At 41.3% G+C, this 21,922-nt stretch overlaps 2 protein-coding genes across 2 annotated transcripts in view; one reads left to right on the forward strand and one right to left on the reverse strand.

Moving 5' to 3' along the window:
• LOC141442730 (double-stranded RNA-specific editase Adar-like) overlaps positions 1-21,922 on the reverse strand; it is a 98,252-nt gene that overhangs the window by 19,545 nt on the left and 56,785 nt on the right.
• Positions 555-16,606, forward strand: LOC141442743 (uncharacterized). The gene is made up of 9 exons (XM_074107832.1): positions 555-635; positions 5,099-5,210; positions 6,035-6,183; positions 6,459-6,600; positions 7,521-7,606; positions 9,381-9,509; positions 10,760-10,870; positions 14,356-15,218; positions 16,575-16,606. The coding sequence occupies exons 1-8, from the start codon at positions 593-595 to the stop codon at positions 15,213-15,215; spliced, it is 1,632 nt and encodes a 543-aa protein (XP_073963933.1). The 5' UTR covers positions 555-592; the 3' UTR covers positions 15,216-15,218; positions 16,575-16,606.

Genomic DNA, 21,922 nt, shown 5'->3' on the forward strand with positions numbered 1-21,922 from the left:
GGCATAGTTTACTTATATATCCGTGCAAAATTACAGCTTTCTAGCATTGATAGTCCCTGAGCAAAGCCGCTGACAGACAGACATGGCGAAACTATAAGGGTTCCGTTTTTGCCATTTTGGCTCCGGAACCCTAAAAACGGGTAAGCCGGCCGAGATTCGAACTCGAGCCTCCTGGCTACACGCGCTAAGTGCGCTAACACGTGGCTCCCTACCAACCGACCCGAAACTTTTCATCACTTGCATATGTCAACAGTAACATATGGTGCCACACCGCAACTATCATAAATGACTACTCCTGCATATTAAATGATACTCCTGAGAAGAAGGCCTACGAAATAGCCCGAAACATGTCGAGCTAAACTCGGTTTAAGACGTGAGTTATCCGTTACAATATCATTTAATATGAGTGAGTCTCACGGTAGTTACATGTTACACCTGCATTGGAAAGGCACAAGAAATGATGTACCACTTTACATTTCCCTGCAGCCCCCCTACCTTGCATCCCAAGAGCGGTACCCCACAGTTGCACATGCGCCGAGCGCAGCGCACGTCCTGCGCCATTTGCAATAAAACGTGATTTTAACCTGTGAACATGCTTACTACAGTGCCGCTTGCCTGTTTCCTGTCTATGATACGTGAGTTTATATTATACTAGGCTTTGCCGGCGGCTTCGTTTTTTTTTATACGACTGGATGGCAAACGAGCAAGTGGGTCTCCTGATGGTAGAGATCACCACCGCCCATAAACATCTGCAACACCAGGGGTATCGCAGACGCGTTGCCAACCTAGAGGGACATAACTAAGATGGGATACCTCACGTGCCAGTAATTTCACCGGCTGTCTTACTCTCCACGCACTGCAGCTTCACGGCAGGATTAGCGAGCAAGATGGTGGTAGGAATCCGGGCGGACCTTGCACAAGGTCCTACCACCTGCATAACGTGCGCATAAACTATTAGATCAAAGGCTATATTGCTTAAAGGTACTGACGCTCGCGGTCGCAATCAAATGACAGTTTTTGTATGCAAAACGTTAGGCGATACGGCCTCAAGTAGTTGTATTGAATTTCAGAATTTTACTCTACTAATTTCCCAAAAAGTACATCATGGTCTATACTTCGTTTTTTTTAGCATTAGAAAAAGGGTAAACAATCTTGACGAGTATTTTTATTGAAAAAAGTTTTTTTTTTTTAACAGTAACTATTAGGTACTTATGATACCGAAAGCATGTAAATTAATACAAGCTTTGCGTACGTTGAGACTAGGTATGTTGGTGTCAAGTGTCCCCTTATATTTATTCATTTTAATAACCTATCGCGTAAGCGTCGTTGCGGTTAAGAAGTTTATGCGTTTGCCAGACGCACTAAAACGGGCGAAACCGCTCGTGTGTGACACACATTGTGTTCGTACTTTCATCATTTACATGGCCGGTCGAGCCTTAAACGCTAAAGTCATCATCATCATCATCATGTCAGCCGAAAGACGTCCACTGCTGGACATAGGCCTCCCCCAAGGCTCTCCACTCAGACCGGTCTTGTGCTTTCCGCATCCACCGCGATCCCGCGATCTTAACCAGGTCGTCGCTCCATCTTGTTGGAGGCCTACCGACAGCTCGTCTCCCGGTCCGCGGACGCCATTCGAGAACCTTCTGACCCCATCGGCCATCAGTCCTGCGAGCAATGTATTATGTACGTATGTATACGCTAAAGTATTATGGTAAATTTCATATGTAATTCCGCAAATAAATTCAGAATAAGTTTCTGTTAAAATTTTAACAAAACCTTATATAACCATTCCTGCGTGGGACCATTCCTGCAGCGTCGTCCTGTATTGTATCCAAGCTGCAGTACCGTTGGTGGACATCTACCTATCGCGGTTGGACACGAAGACGACGGAAGAGAAGGCCTTCGAGCACATCCGCGAGCCAGCTCGGGGTCGGTTGAAGGGAGCCGAGGTTTTTATCCGCCCGCTAGAGTCTAATAGAGCCAACAATTTTCGCTCTTTGAGGCACTTGTCCCACCGCCGACGATGAGCGAGAAGCGAGTAGAGCGAGTAACTAGAAACGAGTGGGCGAGCAGCGAGAAGCGAGTGTAGTTTTGTCGCTCGGCTGTAAGCGAGTGTTCGCGTGCGACGGGCGATTACTCGCTCCACTCGACTAGCTCGTGCGGGGCGGCCGCCAAGCTGACATCGCTGAGCGAGTATATATAGCTCAGCGAGTTTAATAGCTCTTGTCGCTGCGACAAAAGATGTAAGAGCGCCGACAGTGTGAACAGCCAGCGATCAACTATTAATATATGCGTCTCTTTTACTTACACAGGATCTTATATCTTTTGTTCGTTTCTTGAGCGAGAAAATAGTCGATAGCCAATCGTTTCCTCGCTGGCGGTGAGACAAGTGCCTTATACTCCAAGTGCCGGCTAAGCACCAGCAGATGTTCCTGCACTCCGATTTCTGGCCAGAGGGCGTGGTCTCCCGTCGCTTTAGGGAAGCAAGGATAAAAACCCCAAAATAACTTTTTTTTGTTTTTAACGTCTTTTTGTGTTTTTTATTGTAAGTATAATTTGAATTTTACACCGCATTGGTTTTACTGTAATGCTGTAACTTTTTATTGGCAAATAAATAAATATAAGGCCTTATTTTATGTTTTTTGCAACATAAATAAATACTAAATACTCCGTACTGCCAATTAACACAATACGGTAAGTATTTGACTATTTTGTATACCTATGTTTTATAAATTAAAACTACACAATGCTGTTATGAATTACATTTTTTAAGCCACCTTTACAAATAACAAAGTTATAAAGGTTTGAAATTCAAGATTAGACAGAGAAAGACATACTGGCATGCTTGCTGCATAGAGAAAAGCGTTTGAGAAAGAGACAGGTATATAGATTTTTCAAAAAATCACTATAAATCCAATTTTCAACCGATTTAAATTTTCTCTTCGCTAAACACTATCTGTTTATCTATATTTTCATAATAACATTAAGATATGGCAAAATCAGGAGTTGTCAAACACCGTCTTGCGTAACATATAAACAGTCGTTTAAATATCCCTATAGATTTCCAGCGAGAGTTTTCCAGTATAACTAGTTAGGTCAGTTCGTAATAACTTGACTTGGCTGTTGCATCACGGACCTTAGGTTCTGATTAATAACTAAGGTTTATTTTTAACTAGCTTTCGCCCGCGACTCTGTCTGCAATTTTCCGGGATAAAAACTATCCTATGTCCTTCCCTGAGACTCAATCTATATGTATACCGAATTTCAGCGGTTTAGACGTGATAAGCTAACAAACAAACAGACTCGCTAACTCTCGCATAGTTAGACTAGCTTTCTGCGAAAACATAATTTCTCACTATCCCGCGGGAACTGTAATTTCCCCTGTTAAAAACTATTCTATGTCCGATGTACTGTCATTCCGTACAAAAAGAAGATCGTCCACATACATTGACTATTTTGAGTTGGGTACTAAAGTGAATTTGGTTAAAATGTAATTCTGCTGAAAAATGTTTAGAAATAAATTTATTTACGATTATATAAAATAAGTATGAATTGAAATTTGGCTTGCTATTATAAATTAAGAGGGTCGTCGTGCCTAATGGTTTGACCTATGGCCTTCTCAGCAGAGGATCGTGGTTCAAACACCGACTCGCACCTCTGAGCTTTCCGAAATTCATGTGCGAAATGACATTCGAGATTTACCACGAGCTTTACAGTGAAGGAAAACACCGTGAGGAAACCTGCTAAGCAAGTTAATGGTTTGGGTGAAGTTCCCAATCCACACTGGGCCCGCGTGGGAACTAGGGCCCAAGCTGTGTCGTTCTGAGAGGAGGCCTGTGACCAGCAGTGGGACGTCTACAGGCTGCGATGATGGCATAGAAGTATAGATGGGTCGATCAACTACTTGATGTGCCTCGTTGCCACGGTTACGTCCCCTGGACAACTCTTCAAAACCACGAGTTTCTATATGTTTTCTGTGGTTACAATTAATCAAGCCTACATTTTTGTCATAGTTACAAGCTCATATTTTATAGACTATTCCTAAGCATATTCATCATCATCATCTCGGCCTATATACGTTCCACTGCTGGGCACAGGCTCCTCTCAGAACAAGAGGCTTGGACCATAGTTCTTACGTTAAACAATTTTTAAGCTACCTTTACAAATAACAAAGTTATAAAGGTTTGAAACTCAAGATTAGACAGAGAAAGACATACTGGCATGCTTGCTGCATAGAGAAAAGCGTTTGAGAAAGAGACAGGTATATAGATTTTTCAAAAAATCACTATAAATCCAATTTTCAACGATTTAAATTTTCTCTTTGCTAAACACTATCTGTTTATCTATATTTTCATAATAATATTAAGATATGGCAAAATAAGGAGTTGTCAAATACCGTATTGCCATACTACAGCTGATTTGGGACCATTTCGAGACATACAACTTCCTTAATTTTTTAATATCTTTCTGTTATGCTACGCTACTTTGTAACGAATAATTTATATTCTACTTATTCTATTCTATTCTACCTGTACGGTAATTCCAAGTACGCTGTCGTATTTAGTAACGTCATATAATCGAAATCATATTAGAAAATCGTAATTTAGCAACCGCTCACGCTTGGCCGCGCAAGAATTCAGTCCAAGCGAGCATGTCAATTATGTAATTATAAGTCAATCAGTCTAATAGACATGTTAATAATAATTAGACTTTACGATACATCGTTTTTTAGGGTTCCGTACCTCAAAAGGAAAAAACGGAACCCTTATAAGATCACTTTTTGTCCGTCTGTCCGTCTGTCAAACCCTTTTCTCGGGAAAGTGTCCCTGGAGGTGTCAACCTGAAATTTATATCAAATACTGAGGTCTACTGTCCCTTGGAGCTGTGAAAAAATCAAACTTCTAAGCCAACGCAATCAAAAGATGCAGCCGTTTATGCTGCAAATTTCCGCAAATTTTCGAAACTCGCAAGGGAATCAAAACCTACAGGGTACTTCCCGTGAACTCAGAATCTTAATCGTTCGTAATTCCTTATTTACCGCCCTTAAGACACAATGTACTATAATTGATAAAACTTATTGGCCTTTCCCCCGCAGGTCCACCAGGGGTGCAATTCGAGAAGGCTCTCCTGCAAGTGGCGCCCGTCGACAAATCCAAATGTCCACTCATGAGGGACACCAATGACGTTGAATTCCAACTCTTCACCAGGTCAGTTTGCAGGTGGTAGGACCTTGTGTAAGGTCCGCCCGGATTGCTACCACCATCTTGCTCGCTAATCCTGCCGTGAAGCAGCAGTGCTTGCACTGTTGTGTTTCGGCGTGGAGACAGCCGGTGAAATTACTGGCACTTGAGGTATCCCATCTTAGGCCTCTAGGTTGGCAACGCATCTGCAATACCTCTGGTGTTGCAGATGTTTATGGGCGGTGGTGATCTCTTACCATCAGGAGACTCACTTGCTCGTTTGCCATCCAGTCAAATAATAAAAAAAAGGTCAGTGAAGAGTATCCAGTTTTAGTAGTTTCCTACTTTTTTAGCCAAAGTGGCAAAAACGGAACCCTTATAGTTTCGTCAAGTCCGTCTGTCTGTCCGTCCATCCGTATGTCACATGCATTTACCTCGAAAACTACAAAAACTCCATACACGTAACAGAAATTGAAAAAAAAATGATTGATTAATAATATAATTAATGAATTGCGTTACTAAAATTTTCATCCATTGCCCCCTTGTTTGTTTTTATCTAAAGTAAAAAAGCAATACACGACAATGGCCCAGATAATCATAAGTCATTTGAAAAGTGGTCAGGAGTTATTGTTTAGTTCATAAAAACCTATCAACAAAAAGTACACAAAAAAAAACTTTCGTTTTGCACTAGCAACACAATACAAATATTCACAGGCCTCCTCTCACAATGAGAGGGCTTGAGCTGTAGTTCCCACGCGGAGCCAGTGCGGATTGGGAACTTCACTCACACCGTTGAATTGCTTCGCTCGTTTGTGGCTCTTAAACCTACCTAAACACTCGTCTATTCGCAGATATAACCCGACCGTGTACCAAGAGCTGGTTATCGGCGACGACGACAAACTCCTGGCTTCCAACATCAACTTCCACGACCCCACCGTGATCTACTTCCACGCGTTCATGGAGCTGCCAGACGAGAACAGCGGTCTGCTGGTTCGGGAAGGTACAGTAGCGGCAGCGTATGAACGCAGATTCGGGTTAAATGGCTCGTTGCCTCGTTTTATGTTCTTCGGGTCGTCCCATTCGTTTTAGTCAAGTTCTTAATTCGTCACATTCTGATTTCGTCATCCATTCTAGAGAACTTGACAAAAAACGAATGGGACGACCCGAGACGATACCGGCTAAGCCTCCCCTTTCTTATTCCATCGTCTCTCCTCAGCAAACTAAAGCAAACTATTAAATAAATATCTTTTATTATAATTATTTAACTTTCCACAGCCTACATGCTCCGCGGGAACTCTAACGTGATAATGGTGGACGCGTCCCGGCTAGAGGCCGGCCCGTGGTACTTCACGGCGGCCGAGAACACATGGTACATAGGACGGTTCGCCGCCAAGTTCATAGACTACCTCGTGTCCAGGTCAGTGCTACATATGCAACAGGTTCCTGTTGCTCCATAGGCCAGGGCCGAGCACATCAGTCTCCCAAAGGACTGGCAACCTGTGATACCCCTCGTGTTCAAAGGTGTCCATGGGCGGCGGTGATTGCTTCCCATCAGATAACCTAGCTAGTTCCCCCCTGTTATATAAAAAGGACTATTGGAAAACCCCTCGCTCTGGCCTTTGGTTCAAGTTTCTAACTCGCTTAGCCAGTGCCAGAAAAATCCATACTAATATTATAAATGCGAAAGTAACTCTGTCTGTCTGTCTGTCTGTTACGCTTTCACGTCGAAACCGCTGAACGGATTTTGATGAAATTTTGTATCGAGATAGTTTAAGCCCCAAGGATCAACATAGGATACTTTTTATTCCGGTAGAGGGCGCCACTGCGTGATAACCTAGGTCCGCGCAGACGAAGTCGCGGGCATAAGCTAGTTACAAATAAAGCGTAACACGCGCCAATGAAATATTTTAGCGAATTTGCATACTATTTAATTTAGATAACTCAATGCTGGCCGTTTTGCTGTAAGTTTAATTTTCTTCTAAAAATGGCGAAGCGCAAAGCGAAGCTACACCAACGTCTACTAACAACAAAACACACGAATATTTTTTGAAATAATGAAGGTATTCCAAAATGAATGCGATCAACTAACTTAAAATGGTAAAAAATATTTTTGGGATCTCTGAGTTTTACTGTTATTTAATTAACACCTTGTATAAAAGGTACCTTATCTAGTAATTAAAAAAAAATGTTTATAATGTTGCTGATAAATTTCCTCGCAATCAAAGTGAAAGATTGCATGACTTGTTCATAGAAATCATTTTACCCTCGACTGAACTATGATCTCTCGCCTGCGGCTCGGGTGGAACCGTCACTTGTACAATCTACTATTGTTCGCAGAGGCCTGGACCTGTCCAAAACGCATTTGATTGGCCACAGTCTGGGAGGACAGTCCGCCGGTGTCGCGGGCGGCTCGCTCAAAACAGGTAACGTGACATGAGTATAACGAAGTATGAAGGTATAAATTATAGATCCCACTAATATTAGAAATGCGAAAGTTTTGTATGTTTATTTTTCACCTCTGTTCGATACAGCGCCATCTATAGTTCATCTGCTGAACTAGATAGCTTGCTAATTAATCAAAATGATCGATGCCCGTTGACATTCATGAACCTCATTGGTTACAAAATAAAACACAATGTGGTGGCGCTAGTATCGCGCATCAATATAAATAAGGTTTTTAAGTTTGTTTGTCACTGTTCCATTGCAATCGGCTTCGGAGTAAAAAGTCCAAAAAACCAACCGGTCTCTCATTTCGGGCACCCAACTTTACAACCTCATCACCATCACTGGGAATCGAACCCAGGTCCTCGGTAATCCGTACCGCGTGCTATACCGCTACACCACTGATGGTCCCACCCCACTGATGGTGAGACCATCATCCGCTACACCACTGATGGTCTCACCATCAGTGGTGTAGCGGTATAGCACGCGGTACGGATTACCAAGGACCTGGGTTCAATTTCCAGTGATGGTCTTATTTTACTGATTTTTCTGTGCATCTATATTTCAGTTCGTATTTTCAATTTCGGTTTTACGGGATGACCGTAAAAGTAAAAATTTAGAATTGAAATAAAAAATACAAAAAGATTCCAAAAAACCAATCATAACCTCATCACGTCTAAAGCGCTGAATTGATCTAGATGAAATTCGGTATACAGATAGTTTGAGTAGAGTGACAGTATGAAATGTCAAATGTAAAAATAATGCGACCAGCATAATAGATGATTCGATTTGTAGCATTCGAAGATGGCGGATGTAGACAATATCTAATTTTGCTATTTCTGTTTCTTTGGCTAGTTGAAGTATAATTTTGATAGTGTTTTATGCAGCGATTAACCTTAACAGTGAACAGTGATCCCAAAATTCTATATTGTCTAACATTTTTTTAATGCGCAAGTGGTCTCCACGTGGTTTCTGGAATTTTACTATCAAGTGGCAAAAACTACAATCACCGTACAACGTCCCTCTCAAAGAGAGTTTACCTTGGCACTGGCGAAATTGTCCTATTAATTAGGACAGAAAAGCCATATTTTAAAAGAGAAGAAGAAGACCAGCATAATATGAACAGTGCTGCTATCTGATTTCGGTTTTCGACATAATTGCAAATAATCGATAAAACATAACATTATATGGAAACAAAAATTAAATTATAGCATTCAATATTCTACTTTTCACAAACATTAACCTCAAGTCCTGACTTTTTTTATCATACATAGTTCTACAGACCGAGGCGAGAATTCAAAGTTATGTGATTTTGGAAATTACTTACATAAATTTAAAGTCCACATTTCATTGAAAAATTAATAACTTAAAATTAATAACGATATCTGTCCGGGTGAGCGGTTAGTTCCGATGGAGTGCCGAAAAGTTTCTCGATGAGGGCTACGGCATAGATGTCGCTAGTGTCGCTGCTTAAGTGGCTAAATAAGAAACAACACAAGCTGATATATGAGGTGCATAGGAGAAATTCGTGTCTGTATCGTTGTCCAGCGGTGGTGTAGCGGTATAGCACACGGCACGGAATGCCGAGAACCTGGGTTCGATTCCCAGCGCTGGTCTTATTTTTCTGGTATTTTCTGTGCATCTATATTTCAGTTTGTATTTTTGAATTAGGTTTTTATTCCCGCGGGCTAGCGACAAACGATTCTACGAGCAACGGGCTAGTTTAGTTAATTGTAAAATGGTTGTTTCTCGCAGGCCGCGTATCCAGGATCACCGGGCTGGACCCCGCCTTGCCGCTGTTCGCCAACTTGCCGCTGGACCAGCGTTTGGATCCAAGCGACGCACACTTCGTGGACGTCATACACACGGACGCCGGCATATTCGGTGAGCCATTGTCAATGAGGGCTATCGCGAATGAATTCGCCGCTAGGGCGCTAGTGTAGCGTGAGGTCTCCGAAATGTCAAATCTCATAGTTTTTGGGTGAGCTACGCGGGTTTATTTATAATTAGAATAATTTTGTGAATATTTTGCAATATCTGAAATTAATTATGGCAAATATGCGTTCCGGAGCAATGAATGTCTGTGTTTTGAGACAGTTTTGTCTTTCGGAAACCTTTGTCTTCCTTTTTTCCGAACAAAACGGGACTATGCAACACTGTGGCATGCTCGATATTTTTATGGTACGGTTTTAAGGTGTATTAAATATGATTTAATCTAAACTTTGTTTTCACGCCCGTAAAACCCGTCACGCCCGTAATAATAGACTTTGAAAGCCATACTTAAAAACCTCACGCAACAGTGCGCCATCTAGTGAGACAAAAAAACGATAGCCCTCATTCATCATCATCATTATCTATATCATCCATCATTATCATAATAATAATAATAAAGATACTTACTCAATAGTTTGTTTACAAGTTATAGGTATGTACCATCAGCCAAATAAGTGGTCTATCAATTTTTAAACAAGTTCCTCTCAAATGAATAATATGTCGCTAAAGTCGAACTTTCAAGTTGACAGACACGTCTATTGGCATTATTGTTTTATGACATGCAAACGATTATCAACTTTATGGTGGTAGACCACATATTTTGCTGATCAAACTATAAATTCAAACAATTATTAACTCATACGTATAACCTAACCAACAAAAAGTTGGATTACCTCCGACTTTGTCACTTCAAAGTTCAATATCTCACAACTGAACCGATTTTGATGAAACATGTCTAAAACATCAACTTTCAAATGAAAAAAACCGCATTCAAATCGGTCCACCCGTTTAAGAGCTACGGTGCCACAGACAGACAGACACACATAGCGGTCAAACTTATAACACCCCTCTTTTTGCGTCGGGGGTTAAAAACAGAAAGCGGCACACTCGAAACGCATTCCAGAACGGAATTGCATTTAAAATTCAACTAAGAGCCCCTGAATTGAAAATACAAACTGAAATATAGATGCACAGAAAAACCAGAAAAATAAGACCATCACTGGGAATCGAACCCAGGTCCTCGGTAATCCGTACCGCGTGCTATACCGCTACACCACTGATGGTCATCTCTCTCTCTCTCTCTCTCTCTCCCTCTCTCTCTCTCTCTCTCTCTCTTAACCATCAACTGCATTGTGTTATAGGCGTGAAGACCCCCACGGGTCACGCCGACTTCTACCCCAACGGTGGGATCAGCCCACAGCCGGGCTGCGAGCTGGAGGTGGTGGTGCCACAACAATTCTTGTTAAACAAGTGTAAGTAACAAATCAGCACTGATACTGACATCACTAAGGTGCAAAGAATGGGTGTAGTTACCGATTTTGTACGAACTGATAATTCAATCACATGTCACTTGGAACACGGGTCTTTATCACCCTGTACCGATAATGTTCAAGGTGCTATTCGACCACCTGATTTTGTGCGACCTAATAATCGGAGCACACTTTTGACAGCAAGCAATCGATTCGCTCGATTGATCATGTTTTTCGTGTACACCGAATATTTTGAACATGAAACTACCGTGAGACTCACTCATATTAAATGTTATTATAACGGATAACTCACGTCTTAAACCGAGTTTAGCTCGACATGTTTCGGGCTATTTCGTAGCCCTTCCTCTCAGGAGCACGCGAACCGGCGGCTGCCGCAACACGCACACTACGCGCCACCGCTCTGCTCGCGCGACTGCCCGACGAAGCTAACACCGGCGCACAACTACCCGCATTTTTATCGTCATTTTTATTATCAATGTCTAATGTAGGGTAGCACACCACACTAACAACATCACTCCGTAAAGGCACGTTCACACCAACCGATGACGCAGCACGAGTATTTAATACTGTTTTCCAACTCAGGGGGTACCGACCAACCGCAATCCCGGTTAAAATTCGGATGACGACCAATCTCAATGGCTTCACGCACTTTCGAAATAGCCCGAAACATGTCGAGCTAAACTCGGTTTAAGACGTGAGTTATCCGTTATAATAACATTTACACCGAATATTGATAAATTTAGTAGAAAATAACTTAATTCGGTCACAATTGGACCTAACACAACCTAACACAAATCTATGGTCATTCGATCCGATTGGATTCCGATTATAACGACTTACAATAACAGGTCGAGCGAAAATTTGGACACCCTAATAATGCACGACCTAATATTGTACGACTTGATAATTCTAGTCCAAAATGAGTTCGTATTATCAGGTCGTACAGTGATGGCTGAGCGGTATAGGGTCGATCATTACTGGTCCCCCAAAGAATGAGCTATTTTTAGCTGTAGCATTTTCCAGACATGTCAGTTATTTTATCCATTCGTCCGGAATACGAAAAAGGCAGTGATTCAAAACAAAATTATTATTATTCGTTTATGTATTAGCAATAAATACATACGCTTGCTTAACGAAGTCTAAGTTTTTCTTCCCAAAAAAAAATATTGAAAACCATTCTACTTCTTCGTATAGCGGACAAGTTTTTTTTTATCTGGATTTTACTGTTAATAAATTTAATCTATGTTTGATTGTGTCAAACATATATAAAAATATATTACTAAAAAACCAGTTACTTGGAAAAAATACGATTAATTAACTAACAATTGCCTTGCATGTACTGATGTGCCAAAGGAAACTTTCTAAAATTGCGAAATTTTTCATATAAGAAAATTTCGGAAACTTCTCACAATTTTGTATGGGGATTGAAATTTTCCGTTTCTTATATTTCTTATGAAATTGTCTAAAAATTTCCAAAAACTGTCCCAATTTTTGGGAACATTCTGCAACTTGCACATCTGTACTTGTATGCCAATAAACCATTAACAAACAGCTTCGTAACCAACTAACCCCCTCCCCTAGTCTTCTGCAGCCACTGGCGCTCATACATGTACTACGCGGAGTCAGTTCTGCGCCCGCGCAGTTTCGCGGCGGCGCCGTGCGCGTCGCGGGCGCACTACGAGCGCGGCGCGTGCGCACCAAACTACGCGCATATGGGATACGCCGCCAGCCCCGAGTAAGGGATCAATAACTAGATCGATAACACCAAAAAAAAAAGAATCAAAATTGAATAATAATAAATATCATGGTACAATTGACACCAATACAGTATTTGACAACTCCTGAATTTGCCATATCATATAAAATTTAGATATACAACTGTTCAAAGCAGAAAAAAAAACGGTTTAAAATTGAATTTATAGTGAATCGCTTTCCTCTATACAGCTGCTATGGCGCTACTTGCGTAAGACGCTAGAATTTCTTCCTCTGAATTTCAAACCTTTATTTTATTTTTTTTTTTTATTCGACTGGATGGCAAACGAGCAAGTGGGTCTCCTGATGGTAAGAGATCACCACCGCCCATAAACATCTGCAACACCAGGGGTATTGCAAACGCGTTGCCAACATAGAGGTCTAAGATGGGATACCTCACGTGCCAGTAATTTCACCGGCTGTCTTACTCTCCACGCCGAAACACAACAGTGCAAGCACTGCTGCTTCACGGCAGGATTAGCGAGCAAGATGGTGGTAGCAATCCGGGCGGACCTTGCACAAGGTCCTACCACCTGCAAAACCTGCTGCTTTATAAGTAAAGATAACTTAAAAAATGTTTTTTTTATAACACGCGTTGAAAAGCTTTGATTTATACAATAAACAAAAAATAGTCAAATATCGTGATAGTTGTTATCAAATCGTTCAATCGTCACTCAATAAATCAGTTATCTAGTCACTCAATCATCCTTTATTTAATCAATTACCTACTATAATTTAACTAAAAAAAAACTGCCAAATATTTGCCAATAAATTTGTGCTTAGCAAACCAACAACTTACGTGATTAAAATCAACTAACTCATCCAGCAAAGAACTAAACCAAATAATCATCCTGTCCACTAGCTAACAAGCATTATACACTAACGACTCTTCCACATTGCAGTGACACTACCTACCTATATGTAGATATAGGTACATTGTATTAATGGTACGACCACGAGCGTTAATTTGGGACCCATTTCGTCAAAAAAAACCTTTGAATTGTCATACAAAATGACAGATATTCGACCTTGGGTGGGTCCCAAATTAACGCTCGTGACTGTAGTTCCATGAAAAAATGAGGGCTATCGTTTTTTGTCTCACTAGACGGCGCCACTGTTGCGTGAGGTTCTGAAGTGTGGCTGTCAAAGTCGGTTATTGCGGGCGTGAAAACAAAGTTTAGATTTAAATCATATTTTAATACCTTAAAACTGTACCATAACAAAATATCTAGCATGCCAGTGTTGCGTAGTCCCGTTTTGTTCGGAAAAAAAGGGAGGACAAAAGTTTCCGAAAGACAAAACTGTCTCAAAACACAGACATTCATTGCCCCTTATCGCATAATTGCCATAATTAATTTCAGGTAATGCAAAATATTCACAAAATTATTTTAATTATAAATAAGCCCGCGTAGCTCACCCAAAAACTATGAGATTTGACATTTCGGAGACCTCAAGCTACACTAGCGCCTCTGGCGGCGAATTCATACGCGATAGCCCTCATAGCCTTAAAACTGACACAAATCCTAACTTCAAGCGGCTTTGTGTCCGATAAAATCATACTTTTAATACTGACAGACTAAATAGGATATTTTTTTTACGCACGAAACTACCTTAATACTGACTTAGCAAAACATAATATTGTTTTGAAATAATCAAAGTATTTTTATGTATATACATAGGTACATTAAACGCCTTGCATATATTACATGTTACAGGTGACAGACACACAAAACCACAAGGATACTACAAATTCGACTTGAAACCAAAGAAACACGGCAAAAAACAAAAAACACATAAACACAGAAAAGTACATCTAAATCCAAGAGACACTACACTCGGAACTACAAGAGAAGAATTCACAGTTATTGATACAAAAAGACAGGCACTACATAAAACAAAGACACAGAAGTCTTCGTCACTCTATAGCATAGCTGAATCAGGAGTTAAAAACACAGTCCCAAAAGGAGTTATGACACCAGAAAACGATATAAAACCAACCGATGCAGGCACAAGACATCTCAATAAAAACAATAACAACAACGACTCCATAATCCATAGAAAAACAGATACATCAGCTACGGAAAAATCAAGCAAACCAGACACAATTCACGCTGTGCGACTATACTCTACTGATAAAACATCTAGACAAACTAATGTAGAGGAATCGTCCCCAGATACACCTTCCGCTTTGTACTCAATGTATCCCATCGAAACAGTGGGAACATCGCACGTCAAAAAACGACAAAAACGTTTCCTACCATTTTTCAAAAGATCCGAAGCGACCGAAAGCGACAATTTCTTCTTCAAAATTCTAGAATTTGTCAACAAGAACAGGAAGAGCGTGATACCTGTCTTCACTGTTGTGAGAGAGATAAACACTCTAGTAAAGAGCGCTAATGGCGAATTAAATCATTCTAGTAAAGAGAGGAATAATTATATAGGTCATAATCCACCTATTTCGCCTTTGGTCACGTATAATCTGGAGCTTGGTAGTGACTCTAAGGCTAAAGCGTTTGTGAAAAGACTGTTGGGGCTGAAGGTAGAAGGCGACCGGCTCACTATAGCGGGAAAATGAAAGGTAAAGATAAATTACCATAAGGAAAGCATCGTGAGGTAACCTGCACAAACCTGCCAAGCAATTCAATGGTGGGTGTCAAGTTCCCAATCAGCACTGGGGCCGCGTGGGAACTAAGGCCCATGCCCTCTCATTCTAAGAGGCCAGTACCCAGCAGTGGGACGTATATAGGCTGGGATGATGACGATCACGACAACTTGCAGGTGGTAGGGCCTTGTGCAAGGTCCGCCCGGTTGCTACCACCATCTTGCTCGCTAATCCTGAAAAAGCAGCAGTGCTTGCACTGTTGTGTTTCGGCGTGGAGAGTAAGACAGCCGGTGGAATAACTGGCACTTGAGGTATCCCATCTTAGCCTCTAGGTTGGCAACGCATCTGCAATACCCCTGGTGTTGCAGATGTTTATGGGCGGTGGTGATCTCTTACCATCAGGAGACCCACTTGCTCGTTTTCCATCCAGTCAAATAATAATAAAAAAAAAAGTCTAGCTTTTGATATATTAAATTATAAAAAAAAAAACAGTGAAACACCCTATTTACTGGTTTGCAAACTTTTGGATTATTATAGGGCAGGGATCACCAAATGGTTTCTTCGGAGGTCCGGTTTTTAAAGTAAAATAAAAAACACCATCGCGGTCTGTTTCTACTTGAGTTTATTAAATAAGTTAAGACCGTTTATACCTGCTCAGCTGGCAACGTTGCAATTGTGTTAGTTTTTCTCGATTATTCCATAAAAATTGAATGAAAATTAGACTAATTAATGTTTATTAACGGTTTTTAAAGAAAATAAAAGTCTGTACCGAATAATTATTGGAGTAGACACATTAACTTATTTATTAAGAAGTGTTCTATCAGACAACATTTTTAATTTTCATTAAATTTTTATGGAATGCAACGTTGCCAGCTCAGCAGGTATAAACGATCTTAATGTTATTTACAAAAACAAGGTTTTTTTATCATACTAATGTGAATTATTAAATCAAAGTCAAAGTCAAAGTCAAAATATCTTTATTCAGTTTAGGCTATGACAATCACTTATGAATGTCAAAAAAAATCTACCACCGGTTCGGAAAAACCTCTGCTGAGAAGAATCCGGCAAGAAACTCAACGAGGTATATATTTGTTTAAAACAGATTTACAATATTATTAAATGATATGTATTACATCACAAGTATTTAACACAACTTTATTGAAGTATTTACTCAATAATAAAAGTTAATGTTTAGTTATGATCCGCGCAAAAGGCTAGCGGTCCGCCATTTGGTGACCCTGTAATAGGGCGCCGTGAAATATTTAATTTGCTAATAGGATTTTATCTCCAAAGAACTTTGAACTGCTGGACTAATTTATTTTTTTTTTTCAGGCTACGGGGTACATACTTCCTGAAGACGCGAGACCATTCGCCATTTTCTTTAGAGTAAAAGATATATATTTTCATTTTGTTGCCGTGCAGAAACTATGTACTACATTTAAGTTTACCTACAATGTGTTATTTTTGATTTCCGTCAACATTAGGGGAATATCTGCTCTGTACAAACATCGCAAAATTTTGTCAATTGTTTTTTTGTTTCTTTGCTTTTGTTCTATAAAGAGTTTACATACATACAGCAGGTCAAATGAAGTAAATTTCTCCATAACCTAATCAACTTGGAAAAGTTTGAAAACAACCACATACTCGTAGTTATTTCCAAGGTCAACATCTCAAAAAACGGCTGGACGATTTTTATCAAACATTGCTAAAAAAAAACCAACGCAAGAAAACTCGCTTTCAATAAAAACCGCATCGAAACGGTCCATCCGTTTGAAGAACTACGATACGACAGACAGACAGACACATAGATACTGGCGTCAAACTTATACCGCCCCTCTTTTTGCGCCGGGAGTTAAAAATAGCAGTGGCTCTTACTGTTTTCAAAGATGATCAAGATAAGATAACTAATTACGGGCAGTAAAACAAAGTTAATTATTAATTTATGATATTTTTCAAAAGTTCATAACTCAAGTTTATAATTCACACATATTTAGCAAAATAATTTTACAATTTGACCTAAAGAAATGACTGTGAAGCTGTTATGTAAAAATAATATCTAAAAAAAAAATTTTTTTTTCTTTTGGACAAAAATTTAATTACCCGATAGTTTCTATCAACGAACCAAGTTGTCGAAGTTAACGGAAATGAAGAGAAGCACGGTGTATAACTAGTTAGTTGAAAATCGTTTTATTTAATTATACTTTTTACATATAAAAGGTCTTTCAATAATATCCGGCAATCTTACCTTGACTTTTTAACTTCTTAAAGGAATAAACGCGTCGATCAACTTTTTCTTGCATGGTCGGTTCCCTGACTTATGTATCCACTTTTACATACTAGTTGCATAGAAAAGTGGATACTTATATTAGGGCACCGACTGTACCTACCTGGTTGCCATGGCTAAGTCCCTGGACAACTGTTTGCAACCATGAGTTTCTATGGTTTCTGTGGTTTAAATGCCGCAAAAATTCCGATCTCTAGTCATAAGCTATAAATGTTATTCCCACGATATTCCCACGGGATAGGGATAACATCTTGAAATTTCAACCGCTGGGTTTAGAGTTGAAATTTTGGACAGTTGCTCTTAACACAAACTCAATGAACACAAACATCACGCCTGTATTCCCAAATGGGGTAGGCAGAGCACACGAAACGTCACCGCTTCGGAGCCACAATAGCAATTTTAGGTTTAAAGTTTGACAAAAACGGTACTATAGTGACAGGTTGCTAGCCTTGCCTACGGTATCACCTAAACCTATATCCTCAGTCGCCTCTTACGACATCCACGGAAGAAATGGAGAGGTGTAATTCTAACCCGACACCACACGGGTTTCACAAACAACTAGACCTCTACCTCTAGTGTCAGTATATGGACGGCGTATTTGTGTTGGGCCTTACGAGGTGACTGACCTGTACATGTGGTGGGGGTGCAGCAGGGAGCCCAGCACCAGCGAGTGCAGGTACACGGGCCGCAGCAGCCGCGCCAGCAGCGCGCCCTGCATGCCCACCACGCACCAGCGGCACACCTTGTCGGAGCACGACATGGTCAGGAGACGCTCGCCCTGTGGGTAAGGAGATGCTGTATAATGCGGGAATGGTGACAGCCTGTATAATGTGTAAAAAGTAACACCCTGTATAACGTATGAATGGTAACACCTTGTATAATGGGTAAATAGTAACACTCTGTACAAAATGTGAATAGTAACACCTGTACATTATGTGAATAGTAAAATTCTGTATGTCATGTAAATAGTAACATTCTGTACGTATGAGTGGTGACATCCTGTACAACGTGTGAAAGAGTAACATTCTGTATATCCTGTAAATAGTAACACTCTGTACAATGCGTGAATAGTAAACAATTAACCTTATAGCGTGTGAGCGGTAACATTCTGTAGGTAACAGCATACGAATGGTAACAACCCCATACAAAGTGTGAATAGTAAGGTAACATTAACACTACTCACTAAACTACGCTTGTAAAATTCAATAAACTACTCACTACACGACACTGTAGCAGTCAGTAAACTACTCCCTACACTACACTGTAGCACTCAATGGTCATTTTCACTTTAAATGGTCCTTTTTTCAGAATACGGCAATTCTGGATTCTCCTTGCTCAGAATTACGAGCACTATTGAGTTTGACGAAGAAAAAAAATGTGACCACAATTTTCCATACATATTTTATGTTTCCATTTCGTAACGAACTACAGTTAGAAAAAATAAAGTCAGTCACAAAATTAGAGTCACTTTTTTTTCTTCGTCCAAATCAATAGTGCTCGTGATTCAGAGTAAGGTGAACCCAGAATCACCTAAACCCGAAAAAAAATTGCGCCATTTATAGTGAAAATGCCCCAGTACACTTCTCACCTACACTACACTGTAGCATTCAGTGGGTTATTCCCACCTGTTACCACCAATTTTTACCAGGGATTTTTTTCCCAGTAGCCACCACCACCACCGCCGATTACTTTAGAGGCAACAGATAGGGAAAATATTCGCGACAAGATAAAATAACTCCATAAATATATAATACAACCTTTTTTAATATGTTGACAAAACTGCTGAAATTTAAAATTAATGCGGTGGTAACTCATGGGATTTTTCCCATCCCATACCCACTAAAGAAATCGGTGGTAACTACTGGGAAAAAAAACCAGTTGTTACCACCAATTAGTTTGGTGGTAACAGATGGGAATTTTTATTCCCATTATTTACCAGTGGTAACAAGTGGGAAAAACCCCATTCAGTTCACTACTCACTACACTGCACTGCAATAGTCCGTACCTGCATGACTCCGTCCCAGGTCTGTACGATGTTGCTGCAGTTCTTGACCGGGATGGTACCTTCCCCGGACTCTATCTTGGTCCGCAACTGGCCGCGCGCCAACCTGTCAAGTTAATACGAACGTTACAATACAATCATCCATCACCTCACTAATATTAAACACAAGGTGTCCCAAGACGATGACGGATGGAGGGAAAGTATCTTAAATATTGTGGATGCACGATTTTACTGAAAAGAGACTTATTTGTTTTGTTCGAATAGACGGAGACGGCATCACATTTAACGTCGGTTAGCGCTAATCAATGGATGGATATTTTTTCAAAAGTTGCCGATACCGCTGACTGCGCTCTTGGCAGCGCCAGCCTCCGCGCCACCCTCCCCCCCCCCCCCCCCCGCCTGACCATGCGCCCGACGTGCTCCTGCAGGCCAGCACGACCAGCTCGCCACGCAGTATCACACTCATTGACCGACCGCGGGCTTCATGACAAGCACATTAAAGTCGAGGGTTTTATTTGGAGGGTTGCAACCAAGGTAGCCTGCGTGTTTGCACACTGTTTACGAGCAAGTGTGATGAAAACTATCATTTGATTGTGATAGCGAGTATCAGAAACGTTACGCAATAGACTCTCAGGTTTAGTAGACCTACCCTTAACATCTCGACCACCTATCAGGCTCCGATTCTGGTTCCGGTTCCGTTTTCGGTTCCGATTCCGTTTCTGGTTCCGATAAACATAATTGAATACATCTGGTTCCGCTTTCGGTTCCGATAAAACCACATCCGTTACATCCCTGGTAGGTATCAACTCTACGTAAAACTTGACCGATATCCGGTATCCGGCCAAACAACTATCCGTTGCATCCACAGATATAGATTACACTAGATAACGCAAACACCTCAATCTGTATGAAAACCAACCGTGTCACTTTTTATATCTACTGTGACGTCTCAAGAGCGAATTAGCGATGTGAATTCCCCGATGTCCGCGCAAAATCGATTCAAATGCGCCGCCCGCCCGCGCCGTGGGGCTCGAGTCAGTCACTAGTCGGTCAGTCTCTGTATGGGGCCAACCCCGACGTTTGGTCGGGGTTCGGACACGCGAAGTAGATGCATTTGCGTAATCTAGTGTTATCTATATCTGTGGTTGCATCTCTAGTGTACAGTACAGACGTACCGGTTGGGGTGGCGGTCCGGCGCCGGGTCGGGCTGCTCGTGCGGGCTGAAGATGCGTCCGTCGCCGCACGGCGCCGTGCTCACGTACAGGTGCAGCTGCCGGTCCGGCTTCAGCTGGAAGCCGCCGCCCGGAACCGGCTCCAAATCCGACTCCGGGATGGTGACCGTCGGGTCTGGGGAAAGCGCATTATTAATTATTAGTGTTAGGGGCTGTTTCGCCATCCATTGATTAGTGTTAACTGGCGGTTAGGTGTGATGCCGTCTCTATTTGTTTGGTTCGAGTAGACGGAGACGGCATCACATTTAACCGGCGGTTAACGCTAATCAATGGATGGTGAAACAGCCCCTTAGTCTAAAACATCGGCACATGCACTCTATTATTAAGGTATTAGAGCTCATGTTCGATATCTTTGATCACCTTGGCCGCTCCGAAATATCTGATAGCGAACTGTACCTCAAAAAAACGGAACCCTTATAGGATAGAAGTAATAAAAAACTGCAATAGTTTTTTTTTGTATAACTTTATTAAAGAAAATTAAATTATACCAACAATGTCAACCAAAATTAAAATAAACAAAATATTTTTTTTTTTTTTTTTATTTGACTGGATGGCAAACGAGCAAATGGGTCTCATGATGGTAAGAGATCACCACCGCCCATAGAGACCTGTAACACCAGGGGGATTGCAGATGCGTTGCCAACCTAGAGGCCTAAGATGGGATACCTCAAGTGCCAGTAATTTCACCGGCTGTCTTACTCTCCACGCCGAAACACAACAGTGCAAGCACTGCTGCTTCACGGCAGGATTAGCGAGCAAGATGGTGGTAGCAATCCGGGCGGACCTTGCACAAGTCCATCATCCCAGCCTATATACGTCCCACTGCAGGGCACAGGCCTCCCCTCAGAATGAGATGGCTTGGGCCTAGTTCCCACGCGGGCCCAGTGCGGATTGGAACTTCACACACAGGTTTTGTAGAGTTGTCCAGGGGACGTAACCATGGCAACGAGGCACATCAAGTAGTTGCTCGAACCATCTATACTTCTATGCCATCATCGCAGCCTGTAGACGTCCCACTGCTGGTCACAGGCTCCTGTCAGAACGACACAGCTTGGGCCCTAGTTCCCACGCGGGCCCAGTGTGGATTGGAAACTTCACCCAAACCATTAACTTGCTTAGCAGGTTTCCTCACGATGTTTTCCTTCGCCGTAAAGCTCGTGGT

This window comes from Choristoneura fumiferana, chromosome 26 (assembly GCF_025370935.1).
Source record: "Choristoneura fumiferana chromosome 26, NRCan_CFum_1, whole genome shotgun sequence".
NCBI classification, from domain to species: domain Eukaryota; kingdom Metazoa; phylum Arthropoda; class Insecta; order Lepidoptera; family Tortricidae; genus Choristoneura; species Choristoneura fumiferana.